At 46.6% G+C, this 21008-nt stretch overlaps 2 protein-coding genes across 2 annotated transcripts in view; both read left to right on the top strand.

Annotated features, from left to right (window-relative positions):
• Positions 1-166: 166 nt before the first annotated feature.
• Positions 167-13127, top strand: CTSZ (cathepsin Z). The gene is made up of 6 exons (XM_083619106.1): positions 167-435; positions 2066-2229; positions 3593-3772; positions 8179-8329; positions 9228-9390; positions 10235-13127. Exons 1-6 carry the CDS (start codon positions 299-301, stop codon positions 10346-10348), a joined length of 909 nt encoding a protein of 302 aa, XP_083475232.1. The 5' UTR covers positions 167-298; the 3' UTR covers positions 10349-13127.
• Positions 13128-15270: 2143 nt separating this feature from the next.
• LOC310764706 (cathepsin Z-like) overlaps positions 15271-21008 on the top strand; it is a 14671-nt gene continuing 8933 nt past the window's right edge. The window contains exons 1-2 of the mRNA XM_083619129.1: positions 15271-15899; positions 20729-20892. Coding sequence (XP_083475255.1) covers positions 15790-15899; positions 20729-20892 — 274 coding nt within the window. The 5' untranslated portion in view covers positions 15271-15789. The remainder of the gene's footprint in view (positions 15900-20728; positions 20893-21008) is intronic.

The raw sequence follows: 21008 nt of genomic DNA, 5'->3' as shown, positions 1-21008 counted from the left end.
CCTCCGGGGAGAAGCGGGGCAGCTGCTTCTCCCGGGCGGCTAGTCCCGCTCCCCCCCTCCCCGCTCCCCTTCTCCCTCCCACCCCGTCGGGGGAGTCGCCTGAAGGCTGCCTTCCCGCAGGGGCCGGCCTGCTGCCTCCGCCTCCGCCTCTGATTTGCGCAGCCTCGCCTCAAAAACTTCCCCTTTCGAAATTGCCGGCGCAGATTGAGACCCGGCAACCGCAGGGACAGCAGCGAGCAGCAGCAGCTGTCACCTCTCGGCTCCTCTCTCCCCAGAAGGACCCAGGAGTCCGGCGACGATGACCCCGCCTGGGCGCCTCCTCCTCCTGGCGCTCGCCGCGGGCGCCCTCCTGTGCGCGGCGTCCGCAGCCGGCGTCTACTTCAAGGAAGGGCAGAGCTGCCACAAGCCGATGGCGAAGAGACCTCCGGGGATCAGGTAAGGCGCCAAGCGCCCAGTCGTCTTCCGAACCCGGATCTCCATCCTGCCGAGTTGGAGAGGCGCGGGCCAGATTTGGAGACGCTTGAGGGCGCAACAGGACGCCAAACGCTCCTTGGAGCGCCCTTATTTCGTCTGGCCTTACAGAAAGAATTGCGGGGTGGTGGTTTCCCAGCTGTCTCTGATCCTGCAGGCAGCATATCGCTGTCACGTGTAGAGCCAAGCAAATAGCCTCCATGAATTTGTCATATTTCCTTTCCACGGAGGTCCTGCGGTCCCCTGGTTCTGCAGCCTGTCTGTGGCTTTAACAGACAGGAGATGTGGTTTAGGGCAGTACTTCCCAATTTGTGGTCCGCAGACCCCAGGCAGTCCAAGTAACCCACTCAGGGGCCATAGCTGTCAACTTTTCCCTTTTCTTGTGAGGAATCCTATTCGGAATAAGGGAATTTCCCTTTAAAAAAGGAAAACGTTGACAGCTATGCTCAGGGGGTCTGCGGCATCATTCACATAAGAAAAACTACAATAGCGATATCCAAATTTTCAAAAGTAGGGGGTCCATGTCCTGGGGAGCCAGTGTGATGTAGTGGTTAAGAGCGGTGGACTCGTAATCTGGTGAGCCGGGTTCGCGTCTCCGCTCCTCCACATGCAGCTGCTGGGTGACCTTGGGCTAGTCACACTTCTCTGAAGTCTCTCAGCCCCACTCACCTCACAGAGTGTTTGTTGTGGGGGAGGAAGGGAAAGGAGAATGTTAGCCACTTTGAGACTCCTTAAAGGGAGTGAAAGGCGGGATATCAAATCCAATCTCTTCTTCTTCTTCTTGGCTTTTGAAAATCAAAGGATCTGCCAGCTAATTGGGAACCACTAGTGTAGGGGTTAAGTGTGTCCAACTAGTACTTGGGAGACCAGGGTTCAAGTCTCCACACAGCTATGAATCTTGCTGGGTGACCTTGGTCCAGGCACAGTCTCCAGCAGAGCTGCCTCACAGGGTTGTCGTGAGGATAAAAGGGAGAGAGGGAGAGCCATGGGGGCCACCTTGAGCTCTTTGGAAGAAAAGTGGGAAATAAATTTAAATTTAAATGCCTGGGCAGGTGACACAATAATGCACGTTTGGGGTGGGGGCTTGCTTTCAATTTGGTGGGTCTCTTCTTAGAGCCCTAACTTTGGGGAAGGACCATAGATTATCTGCTTTGCAGACAGAGGGTCCCGGGTTCCAGTCCCTGGCATCTCAAGGTAGGGCTGGGAAACTGAGTCCTGCCTGAACCTCTGGAGAGCTGCTGCCAGTCTGTGCAGACAGGGCTAGATGGCCTGACAGCTTCCCATGTTCCAACTGCAAAACCTGGGAGTTGTATCTTAAATTCCACCCTGCAGCTCACACGTCACTGCTCCAGGGTTTACTTCTTAATGCTGTTGCTCCCATAAGGAGATGGCAAGAGGCTGCATTAAGTGTTTGAGACTGGTTAGCATGTCTCTTTTGAGGAAGTTTGCTGCCAGCAGCAGCCGTGTGACTGCCCAGCAAAAAGTTGGAGGGAATCATGACAAAGCAGTGAAGGATTTTCTTGTCATCTCTTATCAGATAAAGGGGGGAAAACAGTCACTTGCTTTCTTCTGTCCTCTCCCCATTCTCCAACAGAACCTACCCTCGTCCCCATGAATACTTGGACCTCTCAAAACTACCCAAGAGCTGGGACTGGAGAAACATAAATGGAGTCAACTATGTGAGCACCACACGCAACCAGCACATTCCACAGTACTGTGGGTCGTGTTGGGCTCATGGCAGCACCAGCGCCTTTGCAGGTATGGAGATGTGTGGGATGGTTGGCAATGCATCTGGTGGGCATCCTTTATCCATTCCCACATCCAGTACAGAGAGGGTGCTTTTACGTGACCATCTATCATGGTGTTTGGAGCAATCAAGTATTGTGCAACATCCACGTGATGTTGCTGTCATTGGAAAGCCAGCCCATATTAAACCCCCATCCCATTTATTTAATCCAGGTTAATGGTTAATTGGTAACCTAGTTAATGGTTTACCATGCATTCCCCCTTCTGATATGTTTGTCTCCTCCTCGATAGTGTGCGGAAAAAACAAACCATGATCACTGGCGCAATGCTGTGTCTCAACCAGGAACTGTGGTTTGTTCCGCTTCTGCAAACCACAATGAGGCAGTCAAAAATGTGCCGCCCCCCCATAGATCAGCCTTCCCCAGCTTGGGACCTTCCAAATATTTTCCACTGTTTTTGACTATGCCTTCAATCAGCATATCAGACGATGATGAGGGATGATGGGTGTTGTAGTCCAAAACTCATGGAGGACACCCAAGTTGGGGAAGGGAAATTAAGCAGAAAAACCTGGGAAGGGGAATTGAATGGAATATTCTGGAGGGCAGCCATAGCTGACTGGCTGGAACTTTGAGGATAAACATTCCAGGCTGCAACGTTTTGTCGCAGGCCTCAGTTGTTCTATTGGAGCTGTCAAGTTAAAATGTTCTCTGAACTATAGAATGCTGCAGGTCCCTATAAATACAGGGTATATCTGGGTTCCCCAGTGTGCACCTTCAGAGTAGGTTCCCCCCCCCGCCAGTCCGCCCCCCCCCCCCGCCGAAAGAGTATTCTGTGTTGCCCACAGCAAGCTGCAAAAATTTCCTTATGTGCCCCCAAGCCCAAAAACCTTGTCTTACTCATGATGGCGTTATGTCTGGTAGTGGTTAAATACTGGAGATCTCTGGACACAAACCTCTTTGATCTTCAGTTTGTATATGTTTGGGGCTTAATATTAATGGAGAAATTGACTAGCGAGGTGCATTAAAGAAGAAGATGACACGAGACATTTAAGGGTTTTTCCAACACCAGGTTTAATTTTGTTACATGCGCTTTAAAAAAAAGGGGGGGGGAAAGGGGAACATTCTTCCAAAAACACTAGAAACTTATGGGGAAGTGTGGAATGATGTTTATTTTTTTAATATAAAAAAATGTAACCAAGTGACCTGTTTCTTTTGTAATTTGTATCAACGGGTTATGTTTGAGTTCTGCTACAGTGGGAGTGGGAGGAACCAAACATTGCTAATGTGTTTATTCTTTAAATTCGATAAAAGGTACGGTAGTTGATTTTTTTTAAAAAAAGCTGTCTTCCACCATTTGCTGGTTTGTCATCCCCCAGATCGCATCAACATAAAGAGGAAAGCTGCTTGGCCCTCTGCCTACCTGTCAGTCCAGCATGTTCTCGACTGCGCCGATGCTGGCAGCTGTCATGGGGGAGACCACAATGCAGTATGGAAGTATGCTAATGAGCATGGCATCCCAGATGAGACCTGCAACAACTACCAAGCTAAAGATCAAAGTGAGTTTATCTTACCTGCTTCTCTAGCTCAGTGGTTCTCAAACTTTTATCTCTGGGCCACACTTTCAGAATAAAAAATTGTTTGCGCCACGTCAATTTTTTTTAATTGATACAGTGGAACCTTGGTTCCCGAACTTAATCCGTTCCGGGAGTCTGTTTGACTAACGAAACGGTTTGGGAACCGAGGCATGGCTTCCGATTGGCTGCAGGAGCTTTCTGCAGCCAATCAGAAGCCGCATAAGCAGCACTGGACATTTGGCTTCCAAAGAACTTCCAGGAGGTGGAATGTTTGGCTCCCAAGGCGCTCGGGAGCCAAGTTTCCACTGTACACTGGAAAACAAAACAAAAAACTCCTAGCAGCGCTTGATTTATAATTTTAGAACACAGTTCTGGGATCATGGAACATCCAGAAAGTATAAAACAATACAGCTACATAAGAATATGAATCATTCCCAAAATATAATTAGAAACGAGCCTCTTACATGCGTACCTTAAGTATGTTTACAGACTCAATGAAAGGTGTGCATTTGTTTTGACAGGTCATCTCATTTATCTTAGGTCTGGCTTGAAACAAGCAAACTTTCATCTCCTTATCAGCACAAATAAGTCATTCTCTTTCCTGATCTTTCATATTTGTCAGAATTGAAAGTCCCTGTTCACAACAATATGTCGTGTGAAACTGTAGAAGAATAGTCAATTTTGAAAAGATATCTATCCATATTCTGCAAATTAAATATATGTTCTGATACTTTACTATACTATACTGCACTGAAATGTTCAAAAAAATTTTTTTAATGAAATATTTATTAAGATTTTTCACATTCAATACAAAAAAAATCAAAAAAGACGAAAGAAATAAAAAAGAAAAAAATTAAAAACACATCAAATTTACAATTCCATATTTTCATTACCATATTTCCCTGACTTCCCCACACCCCCCCTTCTTGTATTCCAATTCAAATTGTTTGTTCAACAAGTTCCTATCCCCAATTTTTAACCTTTTTATATTTAATTCATTTTTTTTAAGAAAACCAATTTTAACTTATAGACATCAATATTTGTACCTCAATACACGAACCTTTTTCTAAAGTCGACCCAAATTCCATTCCACGAATTTCCCAATTTTCATATTAATAACCAAACAAAAAAAATAAAATAAAAAATAAAACAGATCATAATTATACACCCTTTGGATTCTCAAACCCCACCACCCCCCTTCCCGGTTTCGATCCCCAACAAATGTCCATCAGCCTTAATCTTCTATCAGCCTGGAGATCTCACGTCTGAGGCTCTTAATTCTCTCTCAGTTCCTCTCTGCCGGTTTTTTTGATAGTCCTTAATATTAAACTCCAAATCTCGGAGGAGCTCTGTCCCAATAATGTCCATATTTCTTCCAGCCAGACCTCCATACTTAAAAGCAGGGTCCAAAAGTCCAATTGTCACAAAAACTCCAGCTTCCACTTTAATCAGATTTGTAATCCATAGATCTTCAGGTCTCCACATAAGGAGATCTCTCCATTCTTCAGTCTCCAATTCAAACCAGAATTTCATCATCCAATACTTATTTTCCTTTGTAGTCATTCTGTCAGGCCTCTGGTTTGATTTCTTGTTTTCCTTTGTGAGCATTGTATCAGGCCTCTGGCTCTCCTTTGTCATTTGCAAAATTACAGCTCCTCCTTCCTTCTCCTCAGAAAGAACATATGTCTCTTTCTCCACACTTTCAAGATTCTCAAAGTTCTCTTTTTGTCCAGCTGGCTTCCTGAGTCAAGTCCTTATCAAATTCCGTAATGTTATTTACTGTTAAGTTCAAAGTTGTTACATTTGTAGCCAAAACATCAATTTGGCCTTGTAACTTTCCCAGGAGAACAAATACTCTGTCCAGCCCAGCCTGAATTTTCCCTCTTCCAGCCATTCTTGTAGTGTCCCAAATCCCCCTCTAGGGGGATTTTGGTAACTTAGTATTCTTTCCAGTTAAAATCCAAAAGTCAGATTAATTTGTATCAGTTCTTACTTATTTTCAACAAAATATAACCAAGTTGCAGCAAATATATCCAGCAGAGACAGCAGAAACAAAGTTCTCTTTTTCCTTTTTGACAGCTAATTTTGACAGCTGTCAAACTCCTCTATATCTCCTCAACAGGCTCTCTCGCGAATCGCTCCCGGGTCCGGGGGGGGGTGGCACTTCAACTCTCAAAATTAACTCTTATCCTCCAGCACAATTACTTATACTTGTATCGCCAAATTGTGAAATTAATATCTTTTGTCCACTAGAGAAAAAGAAATTCTCTCGACCTTAGTTAACTAGTCCTTGCTTTAGATTTTTTACAAGGCGGGGAGGCGGACTTCCTGTTTGCGCCTTCCCCGATCATTCCAAATTCCAAAGAAAATTTCCTTAAAAAGTCCAATTTCCGTACTACTCACGGGTTGTTACTTTTAGAGTCCAATTGTTCACAAGAAGAAGTCAGCACCCTCCGACCATGGCTCGCGGCTTCACTCCACAGGAGAAGCAGTCGACTCTCAGCACCGCGCCGCTCACCCCGTCCCCCGTTCCGAAGCCTTTAAAAAGGCTCCTTCGCAGGTCGGGGGGGCGCAAATGGTGCCCGCCGAGTCACCAGGTTCACAGGCTTCCGCGCCTGTGATTTCTAAGGGTCCCCGCGTCGCCGCAGCGGCAAGACCCAACTCCTGTAGAGCCGATTCCCTCCGGAGCTCGGAGGGAATCCGCCATTAGCCGTTCGCGCTAACCCGGAAGTCCGTGAAATGTTCAAAAATTTGAGTGTCCTTGAATCTTCCTGCCACACCCTTTGAGAATCACTGGTCTGTCTAATTTATAATATTTATAACCTGCCTGTCAGCTGAGATTGCAAGATGAGGGTTATGATTAAAACCCACACTAAGGTACAAAATAACTGGGGATGTGTCCGTATGGAGGAAGGAAGCCTCTTCTGTCTCCTTGTGAATACTCAAGAAATTAATAGATCTTAGTGGGTCTCTTCTAAATAGAACTCACCTTTGGGTACAGCCCTCTGTTTACAAGAAGACACATGCAAGACCACAAGGATAAAAATAAATTCCAGCATTTGTGCTTCCATCACCAAAGCTAATCACATGAGAAAGAGGAGGAAGGATGGCAGGGAGAAGAAAATGCATTTAATAAAAGTAGTAAGAGGAGAGGCAGAAAGAGAGAGGGACAGTCTGTGGTGTAATCACACTTCATCAGAGGGAAACAAAGTCTGGAGATGGATTGGTTAGTACCATATTCTCATTTTTTAAAAGCAGATTTCTCCCAGCTGTTACAATGTGCTTGTATTCAAGCAGATAGCCTGTGCAGCAAGGCAGTTTATGGCCTTCCCTTCCTATCCTTGTTCTCTTATTGAGAAAATGCAATTGCCCCATTCCCCCCTCATCTCTCTAGTAGTATTCATTCATTTATTATATTTCTTGGTGACTTGCACATGAAAACCATTAGCACTTAAAAAGAACCAAGGGTCTGGGTGGAGATAAGGTTTAGCAAAGAAACTGGGAAGGTCTCACAGATAGGAAAGGTTCAGGTAGGTAGCCGTGTTGGTCTGGCGCAGTAGAAATATATATATAAAAGAAAGGAAGGAAGGAAGGAAGGAAGGAAGGAAGGTGCTCCTGGACAATTTCTTTATTTTTTTTAGATAGGAAAGGGATCAGGAGAACAAAGAGTCTGCCCGTTTTCTGCTATCAATTCCGTCCCCTCCCAAAGTGCAAGTTGTAATTATTTCAGTCTATTCCCTTCCCTGCTTCTCTGTCCTTTCCAACCTTGGACTCCTTCCTCTTTAGTCAGTAGACCCAAAGAAGCTCCACACTCAAGAAATATTGGGTAAGACTAATTCTAGCTATATGGTGGAATGTCCCTATCTTCAAAAGCGTTTCTCTCTTTCAACACCCCCCTCCCCCCAAAAAACCCCACCAGCTATCTCCTCCAATCTCTTCTAGTCTGCAACTTGATCAAAAAGCACAGCATCAAAAGATGTGCCTGTTTGGGTTTTGTTTTTGTTTTTTTACACATTTCCCCTTTTCTCGCAAGCAGTGTGTCAAGGGGATATGGTGAAACCTAGGGCTGTGTTCAGCTAATGCAAACTGTTGGTGCACAGATTTCTGCTTGTGAAATAAGACTTCCTTCCCTGTCCTCCATTGCACTTACCCTGTGCCCTCCCCAAATCTGCTCCAGGACATTGGGGGGACGACTCCTAGTACAGATTTTGGGGGGGTGTGGAGGCGGGGAGGAGAGGGGGAGCATGCTCCATTGTGCAAGGAAAACTCATTACGGTGATGGAACGTTCACTGAGCACTACATTCGAGTCCACCCTTCATTTCATTGTTTATAGCCACTGGATAAAAGGAAAGTTTCTTTCAATTAAATGTGCCTGTTCATTTTTCAGAATGCAAGAAGTTTAACCAGTGTGGCACATGCATCACTTTTGGTCAATGCCATGCACTAAAGAATTACACGTTGTGGAAAGTTGGAGATTATGGAAGTGTCAGTGGGCGAGAGAAAATCATGGCAGAAGTCTATGCGAATGGACCCGTCAGGTACAGAAGCTAAACCTTTGTAGCCAGTGTCTAGGTAGTAACACATGAAAGCATGTAAATAATTGCAGTTATTTCAAATAGCCTATTGCAGTGGTTCAAGAAAGACCGGTGGCTCTGTTTATCTGGTTTTGGAATTTGCCACGTTTATGTTATACTTTATTAAGCCAGTGCCATTTGAGAATAGAGAACTTTCGTTACGCTTCAGAAGAGACCGGCACATCCACCCCATACAGTTAAAGCACAGGACTTGCCCCCAAAGAATTCTGGGAACTGTAGTTCATTAAGGGTGCTGTGAAGTGTAGCCCTGCAAAGAGTAAATTACCACTCCCAAGATTCTTTGGAGGAAGCTATGTGCTTTAAATTTAGGGGGTGACCAGTTGATTTGTTGATTTGATACAGTGATTTGTCAAGTGATTGGACCAACTAGTTTGTCCATTGATTCAGTACATTGTCCAATTGATTTAGTGGCCTTAGGAATGCCTCAGTTTGTTGATTATGTGGCAGCAGGTGACTAGCTAACAGGACAATAAGTTTTGTCCTCCTAGAAGGGATGGTAAAGGTGGAGGCTGACTTTGGGGTGCACCAGGTAGCAGCTTTGATATTACTTACAAAGCTTGTTTGTTTCACTGGCAGAAGGATTATGGCGATTATGGCTCCAACCTACCAAGGGGCAAGTTAAAGTAACCTCTGCTCCTTGCCACAGCAGCTTTCTATTTAATAATATTATTAATAATAATTTTATTACTTATGCTCTGCCCATCTGGCTGGGTTTTGCTCACGAGATAAAGCTCAGGTTTTGACTTTTGCGGTGCTATCTAGAGTAGACGTTGAAAGTTTCAACTTATCAATAGCATCTTAAGGCTGCTTTGATGTCATTGTTCTGTATTCTTTAAAACAGCTGTGGGATCATGGCGACTTCGAAGCTGGAAGCATACACTGGAGGAATTTATAAAGAATACAATGCCCTTCCCATGATAAACCACATAATCTCCATTGCTGGCTGGGGCGTAGAAAATGGAACTGAATTCTGGATCGTCCGCAACTCTTGGGGAGAGCCATGGGTAGGAAGGACAGAGCAGCCATAAATGAGACACTGTGTGTGTGTGTGTGTGTGCGCGCGCGCAACATCCAGAGGGCCAAATATTCACCACTCCTGCTCTAATAGGAAGGAATTCAGCCCTTCATGTTTTATTACAGCTTTCTGGCAGGCCCCAAGAGCTGCACGACTCTGTGTAGGTGCAAACCCTACATGTACAAAGATCGGGGATGTGTTTTGCAACTACTGTATAAGCACTTGGAGTTTGGTCCAGAAATCTGCACCCGTTCCTACGTGTGAGAATCTTCTTCTGAACGCTACAGGATCAGTTGCTGGAGTGTTTGGGTGCAAGACCACCAGAGCTGATAAAAACCCCAATGGATTGTGTCCATTTAGGGATCAGGAAATGGTGTGATGCCTGGCAAGCTAGAGGCATTAGAAGGGTGTTGGTGTTTTAGCAATAGACCAGGCCATTTTGGGGGTGGATTTTGGGACTTTAGCCCACCTTCTCCTTCCCTCTGGCAGGTAAATAAATAGTTGTGTGTCTGTCGTGCCATACCTTGCATGCAAGATCCAAATATCCCACTGCACTAGGGTGCGGCTTTCCAAAGGTTGTTGGATCACAAATTCCCATCATCCTTGATCACTGGGGCTGATGGGCATCCCAGCAACACCCAGAGAGCCACAGGTTGCCTAATCCTGCATCACCCCTTCCTGCATGCTCTGGGGCAGATCCAGGACAATTGCCCTTATTCCTTCCAACTTGTACACAGTCAGTGTTTGTTGGGTGAGGGTTTCCAGGGTGGCGGCAGCAGCAGGAGAAGAGTCACTTGAGCCCATGACTAATGCAGTTTCCTCTCATCTTGCAGGGTGAGAAGGGTTGGCTCAGAATTGTTACGAGTGCCTATAAAGGAGGCAGCGGAGGGCACTATAACCTGGCTGTGGAAGAGGACTGTGCTTATGGAGACGCCATACTTTCTTGAATTCTGCAATGGATCACCGACCCCTTATTTGCACTCCTGATTTTGAAACGAAAGGTATCTCCCAGCAAGATTTCCCTCCTTCTCATGAAAGGGAAAGATCTATCTATATATTTGGCAACGCATGCTAATGGTGAAGTATTCGCAAAGATCAGGCTGCTTGTTTGCATATAACTTCTGCAGCAAAGGAAACTCTGTTGATTGCACACACGGAGAGAGAAACGGCATTTATTTCTTTTTGCTTGGAAGCTTTCCTCGGTTACGATGACGTAGGTGAAAAGGACTTTGCGGTGTATGTGACGTATGGATTCCCATTTGGCTAAAGTGGGCTGAGTCTGTGTGTTAAGCAAATTGCTGGACCTGCAAAATACCTGAATGGTGTTTCCATGCAGCCAGTGCCTAGTTTAAATCACATTGCCTCGATTTCTGGATGCAGAGTTGGGGAAGAGCTGAAGGGGGGAGAGCATAGCAGGGAAGGGGGCACAGCCTGTCATTACTCGTTGCCTTCAATGCAGGCTTACTGGTGCCCTTCCTTGCTGTGCATTGCAAGAGTTGCCTCTGTTGCTCCAGCCACTTTTGACTCTGGCCCCAACCATCATTTGCGTGTGGCCTCTGGAAGGCTGTGTATGACCATGTAGCCCTTGATTTCCAGCTCCTCCCACTGATACTTACGCTAATTCTATTCCCTGGAGAACCTCAGAATGAGGCCAATATCCCTGATCCTTGCATTCAGGTTCTGCAAGCATGGCACATCAGACTGTGTGTAGCATTGGCATACTGGAGATGCACAGCCCAGGGAAATCTATGCATTCAGTTTAAACACAGCCCACTATACGGGTTGGTTGCTACTGTGCATCCAGTATCACAGTTCATTTCAAAGCCCCATTGAAACCAATGGGACACAACTTAAGCCTCAATGCCCGTCGAGTCACAGCTAAGTATTGGTGAATGCAAGTCAGTGCTTTCCTTTTTTTTCCAGGGGTGGGGAAAAATTGTGCAGCAGTTGGGAGCAGACCAGTTGCAGAATTATATGCGAGATAATATAGGATTTTTGGCTACTGAACTGTTTACTGTGTGTGAGATACATGTTTTTAAATAGGAAATCTGCTTTTTCCACATTTGGGGATAATTCCTTCAGGAATGCTCACTACGGGGGGGGGGGAATTGCTGTGAGGGAGACGAGGCTGAGAAAAATGTGACCAGCCTCAAGTCGCCCAGTGAGCTTCATGCACGAGTGGGGATTTGAACCTGGCTTGTCCCAACACCCTCTAATTTGGAAGGTGGAAACATGATGCCTCTTGCAGCGCCCACAAAAGATATCGGAAAATATTCCTTTAAAACTCCCTCGATGAGAGCCTGTTCGCTCTTGCTGCTCATCTCCTGTTTGCAGTAGCTCAGTCTTTGCGACATTGAGCATGCCCCCGTTAAACATGCCCACATTTCATGGGGTCCTAGGATTGGACACCCGCTCTCCCTCCCTTCTGTCCTGAAAGGTGCAAAGGACACCCTGAGTGAGTGTGGCAATGGCTAATGTAAAGGTAAAGGTAAAGGTAACCCTGACCATTAGGTCCAGTCGTGGACGACTCTGGGGTTGCCTGCTCATCTCGCTCTATAGGCTGAGGGAGCCAGCGTTTGTCCGCAGACAGCTTCTGGGTCATGTGGCCAGCATGACTAAGCCGCTTCTGGCGAACCAGAGCAGTGCACGGAAACGCCATTTACCTACCTGACGGAGCGGTACCTATTTATCTACTTGCACTTAGACATGCTTTCCAACTGCTATGTTGGCAGGAGCAGGGACAGAGCAACGGGAGCTCACCCCATCGTGGGAATTCAAACTGCCGACCTTCTGATCAGCAAGCCCAAGAGGCTCTGTGGTTTAGACCACAGTGCCACCCACGTCCCATGATGGCTAATGTAGGTGCCTTTAAAAAAAATAAATTGATTGGGGATGGTGAAAGGCCTGCACCATGGCTCCCCTTCCTGCACTTTTCAAAGGGGTGGCCATTTTTGTGTCGTGCCATGCCCCATGGGCACCGACGGCACTTTATCAAGATTCCAAATGTGCCCCCAGGTCCAAAGAATTTGCTGCCCCCTGTCTTAACCTTTCCCTCTTCTGTGTACAAGGTGCTCTACAGCCTTTCCCTATTCTGTGAGTTGCTGCAGCCGTGCCATTGTAGCCATATGCACCTCCAAAAGTAGATGCCAGTGAATAAGAGGCCGGTGCTCTTGTTTTAAGTGACAAACTTAGGAACAGTGTTTTTCTGTTGAAACATCCCAGAGATGGGAATGGAGGGAAAATAGCTAGAGGCCTGTGCTACTGATATAAAAATATAGTCCATGGTCTTTTTTTCAGTGTGCTATTTTTAAATTTTTTTACAAACTGTAACTAGTAACAAAATTTGTACACTCATGATGATGTTGAAAATTAAAAAGGGCACGTTTTGCACCCTCACGTGTGTACCATACATGTCAGTATCTGACATCCTCAGGCACTAGGAGGAATCTTGCTGCAAGTCTGTAATTATATTATATTAACTTGTGTAACATACATAACCCATAAAAAACAAAAAAACAAAAAGGGCATCACAAGATATAGACCAAGACCAACATAGTCAGAAACAAAAATGCAAGACGCAGACACCACATAATTTTTTTCTGATACATGCAGCAACTGAAAAACCAACCTTTTACAAAGCTATATACTGGCAAACACAGCAGGGACTTTCCCTTTGTTCTCTGAAATATTTGCATAAGCAATAAAGTTCCGCCAGACTCTCACAAACACCTCTCTGTGTATTTCCTCTAGCTAGACCTAATCTGCATTTAAGTTCCTCTCCCACATCCTTCAATCAGCCTCTTCAAGATCCATCTCCAATGTGGCAATAAGTCATATGTGCAGCTACCAATAAATATCATATGAGGATGGGTTTATCTTCCAAGTCTGTATTATCATCTGAAAATAAATTTAGTAGAGTTAAGTTCTAGGGTCTTCCGAATACATAGCAGGTCTGTACAAACACACACGTAAACACATCCTTTGGAAGGGCTCTATATTTGCAGGTCTGTACTATGTGTTTGCAATAAAAACTCTGTTTAATAGACATGTTGCATGGCCAACGCTGGACAGAACCTGACTGGCTTAGTCATAAAGGTTCAACAGACATCTCAAGATTAAATAATGAAAATAGTAAATGCTGCTGGATACTGAGGCCAGAATAGCTCAGTTGGTTAGAGCGTGGTGCTGATAATGTGAAGGTTGCAGGTTCGATCCCTGTACAGGACAGCTGCAGATTCCTGCACTGCAGGGGGTTGGACTAGATGATCCTTGGGATCCCTTCCAACTCTACAATTCTATGACTCTACGCTGACTTTATTATAGGGAAAATTAGGTGCATGTTACCTACAATTGTATAGAGGCTGCAGAATACGGTTTTCTTTTTTTCTTTTTTTTATATATTTATTAAAGTTTAGGAATTTATATAAAACAGAATAAACAGAACAATAAAAACAAAAACAATAACAATGCATACAATCCAAAAAAGAAAAAAACACACATACAAAACAGGTATAGTTTCCATCCCTTATATTCATAAAACTTACTTTCCCGACCTCCTCATACCTCCCCTTTCTGTATTCCATTCTCTAATTAAGTCAATTCAGCAAATCCTTTCCCTAATTTCTATGTACTTTTTAACCTTTCTTTTCTTAATCACATAATCATTACAGCTTTTAACTCCTTAATTTCTAAATCAACATCGTTCTAGCCTTCAATAATTTTGCAGAATACGGTTTTCTTGTGGCAGAATTTGGATTAGCTTTTGGTTATTTCACGCAGTCCTTCCAAGGAGCTCAACACACACCTAACCCAAATGACTGCTTTTAAATGTCAGCTTTCCTACAGCAGCCCCACTCCAGGGCTGCTATCCAAGGAGTGCCTCTCCCCATATGGACCAACCTGGACCCTGCGACCATCATTTGTGTGCTGCCTCCACGTGAACTCTGGAAGGTGGCAACACGTGAACTGGCCTTTTCCGTGGTGGCTCCCCATTGCTTATCTTTAGGCATCAGGCAAAGATGTTCCCAGATCACCAGGCCTTGGGCCAATTAAACCATTTACACCTGGCTCTCCAAATGAAACGTAACATGAAAACGCATTCCTTTCGGCATAATATATACCCTTTAGTGTAGTAAACCAGAAATGAACACACAGCAAACAACGGTAGTTCGCAGCATGGGCAAAAATATTCCTGCATTGTAGGGGGTTGGACTAGATGACCCTTGGAACCCCTTCCAACTCTACAATTCTATGTACTAAGGGAACATGAGGGCATTTGTCAATTATCGCCCACACAAACTCTGGGTGCCTGACACAGATGGGTTCTGTGCTGCAAGGGCATTTGCAGAAGAATGCTTTGATTCACTGCTTGGCCCAGGGTGGATTGATAAATTTAGCACTGTTGTTAATGCTCCGGAAATACATAAATGATTACGAAACTAAATCACCAAACGCCTCCAGCTGCAATTTTTTTTTTTTTTTTGCTGCATAGGCGGCATATATTTAAAAGAAACACACACACACACACACACACACACACACATGATGGGAGCCACATCTTATCCGTCACTGGGAAGCAATTCGTGGCCCCTTTAACTACAGTTTTCAGGATTACTGTACCGGGGCGTGTGCGCGCGCTTTAAATGCATGGTGCGTAGGCAGCTGTGTCTGTTTTCTATTGCTCCGCCTCGCCTCCCAGTCACTTGCCAGGATCAAAGATGCCCATTGTCGGGTGTTTAGATCCAGAGGGACGTGCGGGTAAATTAACATGCAGCAAGCCGTGCTGCAAAAACCAAAGCCAACCCCGACCTCAAGGCCCGGCCTTCCTGGAGTCACAGTTTTTCAAAGGCAGCAGTGCGCACCGCACTATGCAATGTGCCCATGGCTCGAAACCATGGTCTGTGTGTTCTGCACTGGAGAGGCGCTTGGGCATTCCGGGTTTGTGTGTGTTTGTTTCTTAAACTTGCCAAGTTGTAGAGTTGGGAGGGACCCCGCGGGTCATCTAGCCCAACCCCCTGCAACCCGCGGGCATGACTGAGCTGATGCCAGCCGTGATTTGATGGTGCGTCTGGCGGTGATGAAAGTCCCGAGATGCGCAGGTGAAGCTCCCGAGGGCGGCGGCGTTTAACTCTTCCTCCCTCGACGGCCGCTCTTATCAGATGGCCAACCCCTCGTTTCGTAACCCTGGGCGAACCAGTCGCCCTTCCCGCGCCGGGGCGGCGCCGAAGCGGGTTATAAGGCGCGAACTTCGCCGCAGCTCCTCCACCCAACCGGCCCCGCGCGTTTCCGGCTCCCACTGCCATCCGCAGCAGCCGTCTGGCCGGCCGGGGCGCAGCTTTCGTTCGACGGAGCGGGACGAGGCGCAAAGATCCGCCGTCGAGCCGGGACCATGGCCGGGCGCTGCCTCCGCCTGGCGCTTCTCCTCCTGCTGCCGCTCCTCGACGCCAAGGCCGGGCAGAGTTGCTACAAGCCGAGGATTCCCAGGCCCTACGCCGTCCGGTAAGAGCGCCCTCGTCCCTGGGAGTGGCGGGGTGGGAGCATAGATGCGCATCAGTAGAGGAGGTGGCCTGAGCATGCGAAAAGTGCATGGCCTTCGCTAAGTGTAGAGAATTGGGGGAGCTACTGCTCTCCCCCGGCGATTCCCTACAGACAGAGAGCCGTCCGCTGCAGCCCGGGATCTCCGACGGCTCTCCTTTCTGCTGCGCCAAACGAACCCGGCCGGCGGCCGGATCGTTGTGAGGAGACCCCGAGAGCCCTGCGGGGATTTGTCGCGTTCTCCCCGGGGATTTTCCTCCTCCTCCTCCTTCTCCTCCTCCTGCTGCAGGCGTGGTTTCCCGGACGCCGCTTGAAAAACAACCGGCCGGCAGCAGGCGAGCTGCAACCGCGGCAGGAGCACATCCCGGCGCCGCCCAGCAGCGCGGAGGGTCGTCGGAAGACCGCCCAAGGTCCGTGCAAGTTGGTGGCACGGGCAGAAGCGGCGTGTTTGGACTCGGAGAGGGAAAAGCTGGGCCGAGATTTTCCTGCTTGCCCCACAAACACGGCCTTGGGGTGCGAGCTTACCTCGCAGGGCTGTTTGGAGCATGAAATTAAATTCTTGCAAGCCACCCTGAGCTGCTGAAGGAGGGTGCAAAGCTGAAATAGCGCCCTATTTCCAGGGGGGAAAGGCATGGCTTTGGTGGGTAACATGTTTGGTTTTTTTAGCCTGGTGTTGCTCAGTGGAGGAGCACATGCAGAAAGTCTGTGTTTTCTCTAGGGCTGAGAAAGATCCCTGGGTGAAACTTGAAACCCAGATGAAGCAATGATCTCACTGTATAGGGTAACTTTATAGAAAGCTGATGTGCTGAATCAGACCATTGGGCCATCAGGGTTGCCTGCACTGGCTGGCAGCAGCAGCTCTCCAGGGGTTCAGACTGAGGTCTCTCCCAACCCTGGCTGGAAATGCCAGAGTGAATATGACCTGGGACCTGCATGTTCTGCCTCTGAGCCAGGGCCCCTGTGTTTGGATATGGGAGACACAGGTTCATATGCCCTGTCAGCTGGCCGGAGACATTATGCTGCCTGAGGCCAAGAAGATACTCACCTAAGCACTGGCCACTCCATGGACAGAGGCCTACTGGAGTGGGGGCAGTGTGTCCTCCACGCCACTTGAGGGCAGCTGACCAGAGGCTCACGCCTCCTGCAGAGAGCCAGGGCAGGGGATTCAGGAGGAAATGCCAGGGGGCTGCCTTGCCCTCCCCGCTCCAGCATCTCCTTCCCAAGATGGCCACCTCACTTTGCCCAAGGCCTTTTTGTCGTGGCAACCCACACATCCGAATTTACTTGGTGTGGTGATCCCATTGATTGTTTTTGTCCCATGAGTGGGGGGCTCAGCTTTGGGCTTGGTGGATTTTAACTGCCAAGGTAACTAAGTACCTTGATTTGAGACACCCGAGCATATTACGGCTGAGCATATTACTGCGATCTTGGCTCGACTGCGCTGGCTGTCCATTACTGTAGTTTCTGGGCCCAATTTAAAGTGCTGGTTTTGACCTATAAAGCCTGAAAGGGCTCAGGACTGCAGTGCTTGGAGGACTGCCTCTCTCCATATAAACCCCATATGACTCTGCTTTCGTCCTCTGAGTCCCTTCTATGTGTGCCTCCTCCATATGAAGTCTGGAGGGTGGCAACACGAAAAAGGGCCTTCTTTGTAGTGGCTCCCTGTTTGTGGAATGCTCTCCCCAGGGAAATTTGCCTGGTGCCTTCATTATATATATTTTTTGGCGCCAGACAGAAACGTTCCTGTTCAACTAGGCCTTGGGCTGATCAATATTCTACAGCCTTTTAAATGCATTTTTGGGGGAGGAAGGTGGGTATTGTTTTGCTGTTTTGTCTTATTTACTTTTTTTATCCCGTATTTTATTCTGTAAACTGTCCTAAGATCTTATGATGAAGGGCAGTACAGTGGTACCTCAGGTTAAGTACTTAATTTGTTCCAGAGGTCTGTACTTAACCTGAAACTGTTCTTAACCTGAAGCACCACTTTAGCTAATGGGGCCTCCTGCTGCTGCCACGCCGCCGGAGCCCGATTTCTGTTCTCATCCTGAAGCAAAGTTCTTAACCTGAAGCACTATTTCTTGGTTAGCAGAGTCTGTAACCTGAAGCGTATGTAACCTGAAGTGTATGTAACCTGAGGTTCCACTGTATATAAATCTAATAAAGAAACCAACAAAAATAAATAAATTCACCTAGCATCTATGAGCACCTTGTGGCAATACCATTACCAGATCTCCATCAGAGGCCAGTTCCCAAAAGTTAAAATGTAAGGCTTCGGCCTTTGCAATGCTCAGTTGCAAGTCTCATTAGAATACGCCAACAAAACAAAAGTTGTAAGAGGTATTAATCATACCAGTGAAGGATCAAAAACAGTAATTATGTTGGGTTTACTTATCAAGCCTCTTGCATAGACTTCACAATCCACTTGTAGCTTGCAGCCTACAGCTGTGGTTCTCAGAGGGTGTGGCAGGAGAGGATTCACGGACGGTCAAAGACACATCTAAACATTTCAGTGTAGCACAGTAGATTATAGTATCTAAATTATTATTTGTGGATATGCAACCAGAAACAATATGCATGCGTCTCTTTGATAGTATTGGCTGCTCTCCTACAGATTGGATATTGTTGTGAACAGCGAAGATCAGGAAGGATGTGTTGATGAGGAGAGGTTTGTTTTTGGTCTCAAATTAGACCTAATATAAATGGGATTACCTTGCAAAAGCAAGCTCACGCCTCTCCATGAGTTTGTATGCATACTTAAGGAACATATGCAAGAGGCTCCTTTATAATTATATTTTGGGAGTGATTCATATTCCTATGGAGCTGTGTCATTTTATGTTTTCTGGATGTCCCATGATCATCTCATAAAGTAGTTGTGCTCTGTTATAAATCAAGCACTGCTAGGTGTTGTTTCGTTTTCGTTTTCCAGTCCTGTCAATTAAAAAATTTCGGTTTGGTGTGAGCAAATTTTTATTCCGAAAGTGTGACCCAGAGAAAAACGTTTTGAGAACCACTGACTTGCAGGTTGGAAAATGCTGGCCTATGGGAAGGGGCAGCCTCCCCTATGAAGCGCAGTATTGAGCAGCAGAAACATTTATGAGTGCAGAAATAGAGGCGTACTTTTCAGAGAGATGGCATTGGAGCCTCTGCTCCAGACTCCAGTGTGCTTGTGGGGCGATGGGGGACAGGATTATTTCCCCCCTTTCAACACACCCTTATGGCAAGGGTGGGGCTTTCTAAACCAGCTTGCGTGTTTTGTGAGTATATCTAAAGGGCTGTCACGTGAAAGGTGGAGCAAGCTTGTTTTCTCCTGCCGCAAATAATGGCATCCAAACCAAATTGCTTCAAGTTACAAGAAAGGAGATTCCGACTAAACATCAGGAAGAACTCTTGGACTCTCCTTCCTTGGAGGTTTTGAAGCAGAGGTTGGACGGCCATCTGTCATGGATGCCTTTAGCTGAGATTCCTGCATTGCAGGGGGTTGGACTAGATGACCCTTGGGTCCCTTCCAACTCTTTGATTCTGTGGGAAAAGGAGTCCCTCCAGATTTAGTCCTGTGAGTTATAAGGAGTGGCAGGGGGACCTGCAACAAAGTGGTGTAGTGTGAAAAAATGTCACCTTGAGGATGCCAGCCAGCCAGCAATGCCCTTTTTCAGAAAACACTCTGGTGTGGATGGGCTGCATAAAGATCCATATTCAGAGAATGAGCTTCCTGTGGGTTTATACTAATACTGAATTCTAGTGTCTGCAGATCCCTTCCTATTTATTCGCGTTTGCAAGTACAGTGGTACCTAGGGTTAAGTACTTAATTCATTCCAGAGGTCCGTTATTAACCTGAAACTGTTCTTAACCTGAAGCACCACTTTAGCTAATGGGGCCTACTGCTGCTGCCGCGCCGCCGGAGCACGATTTCTGTTCTCATCCTGAAGCAAAGTTCTTAACCTGAGGTACTATTTCTGGGTTAGCAGAGTCTGTAACCTGAAGCATCTGTAACCTGAGGTACCACTGTACAGTGGTGCTTCGGGTTATAAACACTTTGGGTTTCAAACTCTGCTAACCCGGAAGTAGTACCTCAGGTTGAGAACTTTACCTCAGGATGAGAACAGAAATCGCACGCCAGTGGCAGCAGGATGCCCCATTAGTGAAAGCACACCTCAGGTTAAGAACGGTTTCGGGTTAAGAACGGACCTCCAGAACGAATTAAGTTCGTAACCCGAGGTACCACTGTACTGTGGTGCCTTTTAAGTGGTTTTTTCTGTGGTAATTTTGCAACAAGGACCAGAAAGCATGTCAAGGCCTACTTTAAGCTGCACTTCAAGAGCTGCTGTGGTCACCTGAGCGCTCTGAAGAAATGTCAGCCTTGTGGCAATCACATGATCGACGGGGAGGAATTTTAAGGTCATTTGGCCTGGATGAGTCATGCGATTGCCAAGCGAGAGAGGAGGCTGAACAAAGCCTGGTTGATTTGCTGATTAGATTGTTGCTCCAGGTTCAGATCCCCCAACTCACAAACTAAGCTCACGCAAAGAATATTGGGAGCTGTAGTTTTTTTAAAGGGTGCTGTGAATTGTCGCTCTGTGAGAGGCAATCTACAGTTCTCAGGATTTAGGGGAAGCCGTGTGCACGCAGCCTCTCAGCCCATCTTACCTTGCGAGGTGGTTGTTGATGATTAAGAGCAAGGGGCAATATATGTTGCCTTGATTTTCTCTGTAGGATATTTTCAGAAGAGGGAGAGTTTTTCAGCTTTTCCTCTCCAGGCGTAGGTTAATTCACTTGCTTTCCCCCCTTCCAAACAGAACCTACCCTCGTCCTTATGAATATCTGGACATCTCAAAACTGCCCAAGAGCTGGGACTGGAGGAATATAAAAGGAGTCAACTATGTGAGTGCCACACGCAACCAGCACATCCCACAGTATTGCGGATCCTGCTGGGCTCATGGCAGCACCAGCGCTTTAGCAGGTACGGAGGTGTAAGCTATTATTGCTTCGTAGGACTTGCTTCTCTCTCACTCTTGGCTCATTTCCCCATGACTGGTCAACAGATAATTTGTTTTGCATTAGACCATTGCTTCTTGA

This window comes from Podarcis filfolensis, assembly GCF_964270895.1.
Source record: "Podarcis filfolensis genome assembly, chromosome: 6".
Taxonomy (NCBI): Eukaryota; Metazoa; Chordata; class Lepidosauria; order Squamata; family Lacertidae; genus Podarcis; species Podarcis filfolensis.
Note: the sequence above shows the minus strand (reverse complement) of the source record. Positions and strands in the feature narration are given on the sequence as shown.